General features: G+C 36.5%; 1 protein-coding gene across 1 annotated transcript; it reads left to right on the forward strand.

Moving 5' to 3' along the window:
• The first annotated feature begins 8,136 nt into the window (after positions 1 to 8,136).
• Positions 8,137 to 11,077, forward strand: LOC125273279 (phospholipase A2 inhibitor and Ly6/PLAUR domain-containing protein-like). The gene is made up of 4 exons (XM_048198480.1): positions 8,137 to 9,729; positions 9,937 to 10,104; positions 10,312 to 10,428; positions 10,573 to 11,077. The coding sequence occupies exons 1-4, from the start codon at positions 9,621 to 9,623 to the stop codon at positions 10,770 to 10,772; spliced, it is 594 nt and encodes a 197-aa protein (XP_048054437.1). The 5' UTR covers positions 8,137 to 9,620; the 3' UTR covers positions 10,773 to 11,077.
• The last annotated feature ends 1,301 nt before the right edge of the window (positions 11,078 to 12,378 follow it).

The raw sequence follows: 12,378 nt of genomic DNA on the forward strand, positions 1-12,378 counted from the left end.
CGACTTCATTATAATTTCACTTTGAACATAAGTTGCACATTGTTACTTTCGACCCCATCAGTTGGGACGAAAGTAACACACAGGTGGGTCAAAAGTAACACAACAATACAAGCTAGATTTTTTTTTGTGCTAGTCTTGTTTTTATTAAATATACCTGACCATGGCCTTGTTAATAAATAACTGCAAACATATTTTGTCCTTTATCTTTGCAAAAAAAAATAAAAAAAATAAATAAATAAATTACATTTTTATTTTAAATTTAGAATTTCAGTTTCATCAGATGTTTCAAAAGTAACCCAACAGTACAAACTTGAATTGTTTAGAATATTTTTTGGGGGGCAATGTCAATTTATTTTATAAAACATTTTTTCAACAGTTTGAACAATATGAAAATTAAAATAGCATAATATAAATTCTTAACATAATGTAGCAGTAGTCATGTTTCCAATCCAGCTGTTTTTATGCATAAATTCAAAATATGCATACAAACATCTGAATAGAAACACTGCAAATTCATAGGTGGGTGTGGAAAAGATAAGGTATGGCTAAAAACTAAATGTGACTAAGGTAAATGTAAACAGATTGAGTGAATAAATGGAGACATACAGAAATCAGCAACAGATATGTCCAGAAACGCCCTCTCATAAACATCTGGCTGAATCAGACCTCTGTCTGTCTTTCTGACCCTCACTCTTGGCATATTCTCCTAGTATAATATGACATGAACATGTTTTAATAAATGCTGCAACGCAGAGAAAGCCACCACAGTAGCAGAGGGACAAAATGACTCTTGTTGTCACTTCACCGACAGGAACATCTGACATTTAAACCCGAATTACTTTCATACTGAAAAATACTGACAAGTCAAACTTCAGGATTTGTTACAGCACTAAATAACCAGTAGATTGATCATTATTGTGACGCATGAAACGAGAAACACAACTTGTAATTAGAAAAAAAAGTACCGCTTCAGGAATTTATTTACCGTACTCGAAAACTGTTTTCCGGATCTAACCGCGGGAAACGATGACGAAATCACATGATATTTGGCAGCTCCATCAAGGGTTGCGTGCTGAATGTGCTGTCATAACTTGAAATGCAAATGTAGTCAGAGCTCTGAAAAAATCGCTTTGTTACTTTCGTCCCGGTTCTCTCCTATTATTGTGTATTATTCCATTAGATGCACCTTTTGATAATATTCATAGGCAATATAAAAATTAAAATGTCTTTAAACTTTTTCAGTTTCATCAGGTACTGTACTAGGAAACATCATACAGATACTTTTTCCTTCACTTCAACAATCTACACTTAAGGGTTGTGTCTCAAGAAATCTTTGTGGACCTTCATCCATCACCAAGTTGAACTGCATTAGCAATTCAGTGTATCCAGCCATCAAAAATAAAGACTTTAGTGTTTTTCTGATGGGCTTTATTACTGCTAATTTCCTGTAATTTCAATGTAATTGTTGTTCAGGTATTCTGGAATGTTTTGAAAAAAACCTATAGTTTACAATCCATACCTGCATCTTATTATACATAGATATGTGTATTAATTCTGTATGAGAATGAGTGCATTTTCTTTTTTTTCTTTTTTTTCTTTCTTTTTTTTTTAACATGTGAAGGTGAGGGTATTTAATTATATTTTTTATAACTTGATGATAGGGTTGAAATGTTTTATCTACAATTTTGTAAACATTAATGATCTACAATTGTAAAAACATTACATGTCTAAAAATGAATATCATATAGGCTAAATTCTACCCTGTTGCCTTACTGTGAACATTCACTGCTTTGGAACTGTCGCGGTCTTGGGCTCACGGAGCATGGCTTTAAGGTACACTGCACACCAGTTGCTCAACTTAAAACAGAACTACAAAGATGCTTATGGTCTCTGTCGTAACGCTGGCCTACTGAAGCAAAGACGGTACATACATCGCAGTTTAGGACACAGTTACTGCCTTTCGTCTTACAACAACATCAGCGTGCCTATGAAACAGTCTAAAAGAGCATATCATACTGGTGCGGTCTTAAGAAATGTATCTTCGCTTGTTCGATCGGAGTTGCCTTCTGCGATATCCCAGAGCCCCGTAAATGCTGCGTTGTTCAATGCACGCTCAGTAAATAATAAAGCCCTGCTCTTATCGGACATCATTGCAGAAAGAAAACTGGACTTATTGTTTTTAACTGAAACATGGCATAAACAAAATGATGGACTCCTCTTTAACCAGCTTACTCCTGAGGGGTACGGACTGTTTGATCTCCCGCGACCAACTGGTCGAGGTGGGGGAATTATTGTGGTCCACAATCTGCAATTTAACATCAGCATTGTGCGTGTACCACAGTTCTCATCATTTGAATGCCTTGTTCTGAGTATTTCTGCTCCTAAGGCAATCACCATCGCTACTGTCTATAGACCTCCAAAGGCAAATGATGCTTTTATGTCTGAGTTGCTGACTTGTTGTCAATGTTGTTTTAAATTAAAGAACGTCCTCATTTTAGGGGACTTCAATATACACATTGACAAAAATGACTGTATGATGGCAAATGATTTTCTATTTTTATTGGATTGTTTTAATCTAAAACAGTTTATTAGCGGGTCAACGCACAATAAAGGTCACACACTAGACCTTGTGATTGCAAACAATGCAATTGTGTCACAACTGTCCTCTGTTGATATTGGTCTTTCTGATCACCTGGCAATTTTCTTTAACCTGGAACTGCCTCTTCCACGTATGCCATCTTCACACACTTCACACACATTTCCGTAAATGGAAATGAATTAATCCGTCAGATTTTGCAGGCTCTGTTGTTCCCTCTCTTAGTGATCTCCAGTCGGCTCCTCTTGAAGATAAGATTTTACAGCTGAATACTGTTCTTGCATCTAATTTGGATTCTTTTGCTCCCTTGAAGTCTCACAGTGTCTCTTTTGCTCGTTCTGCCCCTTGGTATAATGACGACCCGCCTGCCGTAAATTGGAGCGCAAGTGGCGTGACTCAGGTCTGAATGTATTTTATCAGTCCTGGAAAGACCACTTGGGGGTATATAAAGCTGAAATTGAGTCTGCAAGATCTGTTTATTTTTCTCAGATTATAGATAACAATCAAAGTAATCCTAGACATCTCTTTCACACTATAAACAGAATTCTCTAAGTTAATGTTGGCACTTCTCTCCCTGTCTCAAATCAGTTGTGTAACGATTTTCTACATTTCTTTAGTTCTAAAATTGATAATGTTTATAAACTTATTCATGCTGCACCTGTTTCCGCTTCTACATTATGCTTGCCTAGTTTCTCTGGCATATCCTTCTCTACTTTTTCTCAAATCGACTCTGAGCTGCTCACTAGGGAGGTGTCACGTATGAAAGTCACCACTTGCTTGCTTGACCCCCACCCTACAAGCTTGTTTAAATCTTTTTTGGATTCATTGTTCCCTGCTGTTCTCAGCATTGTCAATGATTCCCTGCGTACTGGTGTTGTACCAGCAACATTGAAAACTGCTGCTGTAACACCTGTTCCAATAAAGCATAATGTGGATTTGGATAACTTAAATAATTATCATCCTATATCAAATCTTCCTTTTCTTGCAAAAATTCTTGAACGTGTTGTGGCTCTGCAGCTACACACTCATCTTACAGTAAATAATCTTTTTGAACCCCTTCAATCTCGAAAATTTCATAGTACTGAGACAGCCTTGGTCAAGGTCACCAATGATCTGTTAATAGCCTCAGACTCTGGTTCTCTTTCTATTCTGATCCTTCTGGATCTCAGTGCCGCTTTTGATACTGTCAATCACAATCTGTTACTCAAGCGTCTGGAAACTGTCTTTGGTGTTTCTGGGACTGTTTTAACATGGTTTAGATCTTACCTTTCTGATCGTCAACAGTTTGTATGTATGAGTGGATTCCGGTTTGTGACCGGTTTTGTATGTTCGGGTGTTCCTCAAGGTTCAATCTTAGGCCCCTTACTTTTTAGCATTTATATATTTCCACTTAGATTGCTTTTAGGATCACTCGGGCTTAATTATCACTTTTATGCTGACGATACTCAGATTTACATTCACTCTAAGCCTAGTCAAAATCTGGACCTTACTTTTCTAACACATTGTATTTCTGAGATAAAAACATGGATGTCCCAAAACTTTTTGTGTCTCAATAGTGATAAGACAGAGGTCTTTCTTATTGGCACCTCGCATCAGCTTCGTAAAGCTGGTTCACTATTTTTAAATGTAGATGGCTCTGTTTTGGAATCACAAACCAAATTAAAAAATCTAGGAGTAATATTTGATTCAAGTTTGTCTTTTGACTCTCATGTTCAGTACACTGTAAAGAACTCCTTTTTTCATCTCAGAAATATTGCTAGGCTCTGCTCTATGTTATCGCTCTCGGTGACTGAAAGGCTTATTAATACTTTTGTGTTTTCCTGCATTGACTATTGCAATGCACTGCTGGCTGGGGTTCCTAAATGCACACTTAACAAACTACAATGTGTGCAAAATTCAGCTGCTAGGATCCTGACCGGCGTCAGGAGAAATGAGCATATTACACCAATTCTCAAGTCCTTGCACTGGCTTCCGGTCAGGTTCCGAGTTCATTTTAAAGTCCTCATGCTTACATATAAGGCACTGCATGGTCTGGCACCCCAGTATCTGTCTGCGCTTTTAACCTTATACACACCCAAGCGTCACTTACGCTCTTCACAAGCTGGTCTTTTGGCAGTCCCACAGACACGGTTACATTATGTAGGGGATAGGGCCTTCTCATCCTACGCTCCTAGGGTTTGGAATGCACTCCCTCCTCACATCAGAGATGCACAGAATCTAAGTATTTTTAAATCATATTTAAAAACTTTAGGGTGGCTTTTTCTTGATTGTCTTGTTTTTTATCTTTCATATGTATATGCATAACTTGTTTTACTTTGTGTGTGTTATATTCTCATTTGCTTGTTTTATGTAAAGCGCCTTGAAAAGCTACTTTAAAGGCGCTATATAAAAATAAAGTTATTATTATTATTATGATAAATTTAACAGTTACATTACACTGTACAAAAATGACAACTTCTTGTTTTATCTGGAGTTCAGTGTAACAGTGGACCCTTTTCACATTTCTAGGGTTCTAAGAAGCGGAAGTTGTCACAGTTGGGTATAAATGGAAACTTGTACAACAAAAGTAATTTTTGCATTCCCATTTTCCCCAGTAGCAAAGAAAAAAAAAACTATTATAGAATTTGTTTGAATTTACAAAAAAGGCGAAAAAAAAAAAAAAAGGAGATATTGATTACGTTGGTCAGAAGAGAAAAAGATGTTCAACTTGCTTTCACTCCCTCAGCTGTTCTATAAACACTCACACAGCAGCTTTAAACAGTTTTCTATGGTGGAGAGCTCAAAGGAAAGGTCAAAGAAAAGCAGAGAAAGCTCAATGCACTGCAACTGAAGAAAACACATGCAAATAGAAAAAACACCAGCAAATTAAGAAAACTTCTTCATTAGTTTGACAACATACTGTATGTTCTGCATATACTCACAATGCAACCAGTTCTTCAGTTGCAGTGCATTGAGCTCTCTTGGCCACAGTAGTTTTCCGTAATTTAATACCTAGGTAAGAAAACGCCTCGGGTCACAACTGCAACCATGATTCCCTGAGAAGGTGAATGAGACACTGCGTCCTGGATTGACGCAATAGGGAATGCCATCAGCGTGACCGGTGTCTGAAGCAAGTGTGCAAACACGACAATTTCATTGGCCAATGACATCATTACTGGAGCACCTGTGAGTAAAAAGATGGCACCTGCAATGCATCAACTTCTTTGTCTGAAAGAGACATGCAGGCAGGCATGATGTATGCAGCGAGACTCTCAGGGAACCATGGTTACAGTTGTAATGTTTCCTTTCGAAGTGGACACTATGGGGAACAAATGCCCAGTATACCAAGGGAATGTCTGCCTCATTAGTTGTGCCTATGCACAGACCATAATGGGTATAGCATAAGTTGACTCTACGGACTTAAGCCGGGTGCAAACTGTATGATTTTGGCCACGATTTGGTCATCTGAGACAAATTTTGAAAATGCCTAGATGTCAATCATTCAGGGCACATCCTAAGACTCATAGAGGCTAATAATTACTCACTATCCTCATTCTAAAACTCGAACCCCTAGGGAACACAGGGGAGCTTCAGCTCAACTACCCCAGATCAATCGGGGGAAAGCCCTCTCACCCTGCCTGGACTTGTCCAGGATCCAAACACTCCCAGCACTCAAAAAGGTACCAATAACAAGAAGGGATGCTATTACCTCTGCTTGTTAGGTTCTACGTGGATCAGTTAAGGCTCCAACGGGGAGTGAAGGATCCTACTTTAAAATCCCCAGACAATGGGGGAGGATTCCACTCTACATTCAATCCTAAAAAAGAGCAGCTAACAAAGAGAGCACACCAGGCGATTCCACCTAAGCAGCTACCACCTCCGAAAAACTGCTGCCCTTACAAGGGGGCCTCAGGATACATAAGAGGCCCACCCTTCAGGAAGCTTAACCCTACTTAAGGACCCAAGAACCTGGGGGAGGCAGCTCAACCCTCTTAATTGATGCACTCATATAGGTCTTGCTATAGCCCTCACCTAATTGTATTAGCATTTTTGCCATAGTAAGTGACAGATAACAAGGAGGGATGCCCTACAAGGTGAACATCCTCAACTCGTTAGCATTGTCCATTACATGGGTCAACTAGATGGGCCTAAGAAGGGTAGGAGGAAGAATGTTACTTCTCAGTAATCTTCCAAATCGCTTCTTATTAATAACTTCCCTCAGATCTTGTTGTTTCCTCCTAGAGTCCTGCCTCCTCTGTGCTCTTCTCCTAGGAGGAGGCACACAAATGGTAATGCTCCTTGATATTTTCCAAGTTTGGTGGCCTCAGTGATTGCTTCAGGAGTTCCTGGCCCTGATCCAAATCTCTTAGCAGATCAAACGCGATCAGATCATATCCTCGCTCATGCAATCCCTCCATATTTAAATAATTTGGATGCTGGAAAGGATAGACAAGAGCTGAATATGGCTTCTTCCATGACTTCTTCATCTCTGCGTGAAGTTCAGGAAGAAAAGGATGGCTCATAGGAGGGGGATGGTTATGGCCTGACAGGAACTGCTTGTTGAGTCTGCCACGAGCGACTTCCTATCTCTTGCACCCCCAAACCAGATCTAACCACATGCACCTCATCCTGGCTGTATGGCACCAGCAGAATGCTATCTGCTGGATCAGATGACTCAAGAAACAGCACATCCTGATCCAACAGATTGCTTGAGGCCATACCTTTTTCAAACTCCTTAGCCAGCTTGATCTGCAATCCCCACAACTTCAGACTCCATTGTGCCTCGGCTATATCGGGGCCTGAGCCCTGGGGTGTAGACGCTTGTCCCACATCCCTCGAGAATAGGGTCAAGTGTGAATGGAGGTTCATCATTGTGAATTTTCTCAAATGGGCACATTGATCTACCTTGAGAACTGAATGTGCATGCTCCACACCCAAAAACACAACACACGGATTGTGTGTTTCCTCGGGTGTCAAAAACCAGAGTACCAGAGGCACACACTTCCTGAAATGCTTGTTTGAGTCTTTATCCATAACAATAGCCTTCACCACGTCGTCCTCTTATACTCACTTGTGCTAAGGTAATGACATCATAGACAATGAAATTGTCGTGTTTGTACACATGTTTCAGACACCGGTCACACTGATGGTGTTCCCTATCTTCTAATGGTCTTTTTGGAGATTGATGACAGAATATTCATGTTTTGGTGAAAAAGCACATGTGGCACTTGGAGTTTGTGATATCTGGGCTAAGTTTGTTGAAGTTGTTCCTTTCTTTGTACCATCATCATCACAATCTTAATCAACATGGAGTTGAGATCACTTTGAGTTTTTAATTGCAGAGTCTAAAACACTTAAACCCTTATTTACATTTACTTCATCAAAAAAGAAAAAAAAAACACTTTAGTTTAGGGTCTCACAATTAACTAGTTGCTTATTAGCATGCATATTACTAGATATTGGCTGTTTATTAGTCCTTATAAAGTACATAATAATGCCTTATTCTGCATGACCATATTGTACATCCCTTAATCCTACCCAATTACTACCCAATACCTAAATTTAACAACTATACCTCACTAATAATAAGCAGTAATTAGGAGTTTATTGAGGCAAATGTCGCAGTTAATAGTTAGTTGATAGTGAGAATTGGACCCTAAAGTGATCTAAAGTGTGACCAAAAAATTTATGTGATTTGAAAAAGTGGTTTAAATATGATAATCAATGATGATGTGGCGATGTTGTCTATACAGTATACAAACATATTGCAGTATCAAAAATGTTTATCTCAATGACAAAATAATTATTTACTGTAGCTGTTTCCCTTTTTTTCATACTGCATGAAAACAGATCGTTGTATCAGAATATCAAGTCTATTGTGCCCTGTCTTTGGTGAAATACCAAACATCACAAAACATTCAGACCCATTGTAATTTTGTTCCTCATATTTAAATGTATTTACATTTTTATTGTGTAAGGAATGTATAAAAATTATCCTTTCTTTTGCAAGACTCTTTATATGTCTGTCTGTTGTCTCTCTATATGTCTGTCTATATCCAAATGTTGATTTGGATATAGTAGTAATAATTTTTCAAAGGTTGTCCATAGATTACAAGGATTTTCAAAGCAGAGGAAGTTTAGAATCGAATTGAGAGGTAGGGAATAAAGTAAACAATGAGCTGACAGACTATCAATTTCATATCACTTCATCACACTCATACTAAATTCACAGGATGATTATGTTAATATAATATCATTTTCTCTGTTTTTTTTTAATATATCTTTTGTTTTTTTGTTGCTGTCATCTTTCACACATTTTGATAATTTGATGACACACATATTAAACTGTTAATCCAATGATTAATGAAAACCCCATGCAGTAGTTCAAAGTTATGAACACATATGTAGTGTTGTATGTGAATGTAGTATACTATAGTGACTGTAGGGATGCTTGAGCAGTACTGTAGCACACAAGGGCAGTATGTAATGCGCATTGAAGCTGATGCAACAGGTTCTTGTGCAAGATATAAAATTGTAAGAAAAACAAAGCATTGTTCTTAAGGTCATTATCAAGCTACGGGACAAACTGTAATAAATATACAATATAAATGAACAATGATTTTGGTATATGATACCTTTATGAAATGATGAAACTAAATACTTACGATATGAACAAAAATGACTTCCCCTGGCAAACAATATCAACCTTCTCTTTTCATCAAAACACTGCATATTAAAAACACCCCCTTCCCTACCACCACCACCAACCAACTCCCCTTTATAAGAAATGGAGTTACTGCATATGTTCAGACAACAAGACATTTACTTCACAACACAGGCCTTTCAACATGAAGTTTTTCTTAGGACTCCTTCTCACCTCTTCATTCCTCCACTCAGGTATACATTCGCTTTACTGAATATAATTAAAAGTTTTGTTTTAATGAGTATTGAATATTACACCATTTCTTCTTTAAATGTCACACTAATTTATTGTTTTTATGAATTGTTTTTATGTTTTTATTATTGTTTTTGAATAACAGTTCACATGCTGCAGTGCTTTTTGTGTGACTCTTCATTCTGTGAGAAGCCATTTTTAACAACCTGTCGCTCAAATCAGTATTGTGCCACCATGAGGACTGATGGAAAATTTTCAGGTTAGTTATGGACATGTCTAATTTTCTTTCTTTATTTAATACTCTAACATTTTTTTTTAAATGCATTTGATTACACAAAACAACAACAGCAATAAATAAATAAATAAAAAATAAAATAAAAATAAAAAATACACAATTTTTTTCTTTTTTAAAAGAATGTATTGGAATATACAGTCCTCTTACATTTGTGTTGTTTCTCTGGATTAGGTATTACTTTTACAGTAGTAGAGAGGTTTTGCATATTGGATGCTGTTTGTGCATTGCTGAATGCAAATGGCACAACATTCATTGCTTCTGTTGGTGTTGGGCAGACAAGTGTAACTTCAACCATCTCCTGCTGCAACACTGATGGATGTAACAGGAATAATTTTGATGGTAAGATAATGTTTTAATACATTTAATACAATGTTTGACCAAAACATTTATTATTAAAATAAGAAAAGAAACGTATTTGGACATGTATATCTGATTTGCTTAATGGTATATTTGCTGATCATTAACAAGATACATTTTAAAGGACTTTCTGTGTCTGTAAATACTATTTAAAAACTATTAACCCTTTTGTACAACTCTGATTTTTAGCACCAAACAAAACCCCAAATGGACTGAAGTGTAAATCATGCCGCAACTTTTATGATGAACAGTGTGATTCTGATATGGTCTGTGTGGGTGATCAGGACCGCTGTCTTAACGACACAGGTGAGACGAATCTGTATCAGTAATGTCCATAATAAATTAAAAGTGTTATTGGGAAACTACAGCATTTATAATATCTGAAAATGTCAAAATATTTATCTGGATCCTAATCACTTGTTTTATTTTATTTTTTATGGTGTGTCTCAGCTTCTTTGTTGCCTTATGATTATGGGTTTGGAAACAATACCTTGAAAGGCTGTATCTCAAGAACTTTTTGTCAGCCTTCATACTTTGGAAATGTGACCTGCTGTGAAGGGAGCTTCTGCAACAAGGGTGTCTCTTGGTTGAGTGAGATCAACTTCAGTCTCCAACTTCTGAGCCTTATTTCTATAGTTTTGTTGATGTAGGATAACTTAAATGCTCCAAATATCAGATAAACACATGGCTCCATATAGTTGGATTTTAACTTGCTATCCATTTCTGCAATCTTTTGTTACTCAAGGCTGAAGTGCACTACATGATATACTACATATATATATTATTCAGCAAGAATGCATCAAATTGATTAAAAGGGACAGAAAAGATAATTATAATGTTTATAATATTTCTATTTTAAAAACATTTTATTTCTAACTTTATGTTTATCAAAGAATCCAGCAGAACTACAACAGAAATGTTTCTTGAGCACCAAATCAGCATATTAGAATGATTTCTGACGGATCATGTGACACTGAAGGCTGGAGTAATGATACTGAAAATTGAGTTTTACCATCACAGGAATAAATGACATTTAAAATGTATTAAAAGAAAAACAGTTGTTTTGAATTGTAATAATAGGGGTATGTAAGCTGTTTATTCAAATGTCACTTATATCATAGAACATGTTTGTTGTATAATGTTTGTATTTTTGTTGCTAAGCTGCTCTTGTCAGGGTTCATTTTACTTGTATTCTTTTAGATCAGGTGTGATCTCCAAAGATGTTTGAGTCTTTCAGTCAAGACAATTACTATAAGTTGTGAACAGTTAGAGTGATGATATATCATTTTTCAAAGCCTTTTTACATAAACGGAACTTTGTTGTTCCTGCTTTTGGGATATAACAGTGAAGAATAATGAAAAAAGATGTGGTAATGGAATAATATTAATAAATACTTATAAAAGATACCATAGATGGAATAGACTGGTGCTTACTTTTTATTTTTAAAATACAATACATAAATGTTATCGAAATTGTGTATTTTATGTATCGGTTTGACGACTTTGGAAACAAATGCCTAACCATGTGAATGATCATTTTACATTTATTTTTCTTTTTTAAAAATTAAAACTTTAAGTAAATGCTGTATGCAAGAAAAACCACAACTTTCACCTATATTGGATAAACTCTCGTTAACACATCTGTCCTGAGGAACATGGAGTTCTCTATATCAAGCTGCTTGTAATATTTGTACATGGGCACCATTCATTTAGCAGTTTCTCAGGCACCAGAATTTAGTGGGTCTCACATGTGGCACCAAATTATTGTGCATTTTGGTTACTCATTACTTAAGGAGAGTGTGAGAGTGCCAGAATTTTCCTTCCTAAATTACGGGGCACCAGCAAGGAGTTTCACCTTGACAGTAAAGTACAATCAACGATTGTTGAAAAAAAATAAGAATTATATAAATTGGATTATGTCCTCTGACCAATCTGAAAGATTTGCGATATATCATTAACTTGTAGAGCCTCTTACTGTATTATCAACACAAGAAAGATACAACTGTAATAAAAGGGATTTTATTAACAAATAGATAGTCAAGAGTAACCAACAACTACTAAATGAATGCTATGAATGGATAAGGAAGTACAGTGCATAAGATTGATTAAAAGAAGTCCTCTCACTTTCAACTGCTTTTATTTCCAGAATATTTCTTAATGTATACATATTTGTATATGAATGTAAAGAAATTCAACATTCTGAAAACGTTTCACAGATATTTGACAAACAGAAATGGTATAATGAGTCCCTGAACAA

Source organism: Megalobrama amblycephala, linkage group LG8 (assembly GCF_018812025.1).
Source record: "Megalobrama amblycephala isolate DHTTF-2021 linkage group LG8, ASM1881202v1, whole genome shotgun sequence".
Classification (NCBI taxonomy): Eukaryota; Metazoa; Chordata; class Actinopteri; order Cypriniformes; family Xenocyprididae; genus Megalobrama; species Megalobrama amblycephala.

What these genes read in the sequence shown, in the direction of transcription:
- LOC125273279 (XM_048198480.1), top strand. Translation starts at nt 9,621, where the DNA reads ATGCTGCAGTGCTTTTTGTGTGACTCTTCATTCTGTGAGAAGCCATTT. An exon ending in GACTGATGGAAAATTTTCAG is followed by an intron (nt 9,730 to 9,936) that starts GTTAGTTATGGA and finishes TCTCTGGATTAG; the next exon opens with GTATTACTTTTACAGTAGTA. An exon ending in TAACAGGAATAATTTTGATG is followed by an intron (nt 10,105 to 10,311) that starts GTAAGATAATGT and finishes TCTGATTTTTAG; the next exon opens with CACCAAACAAAACCCCAAAT.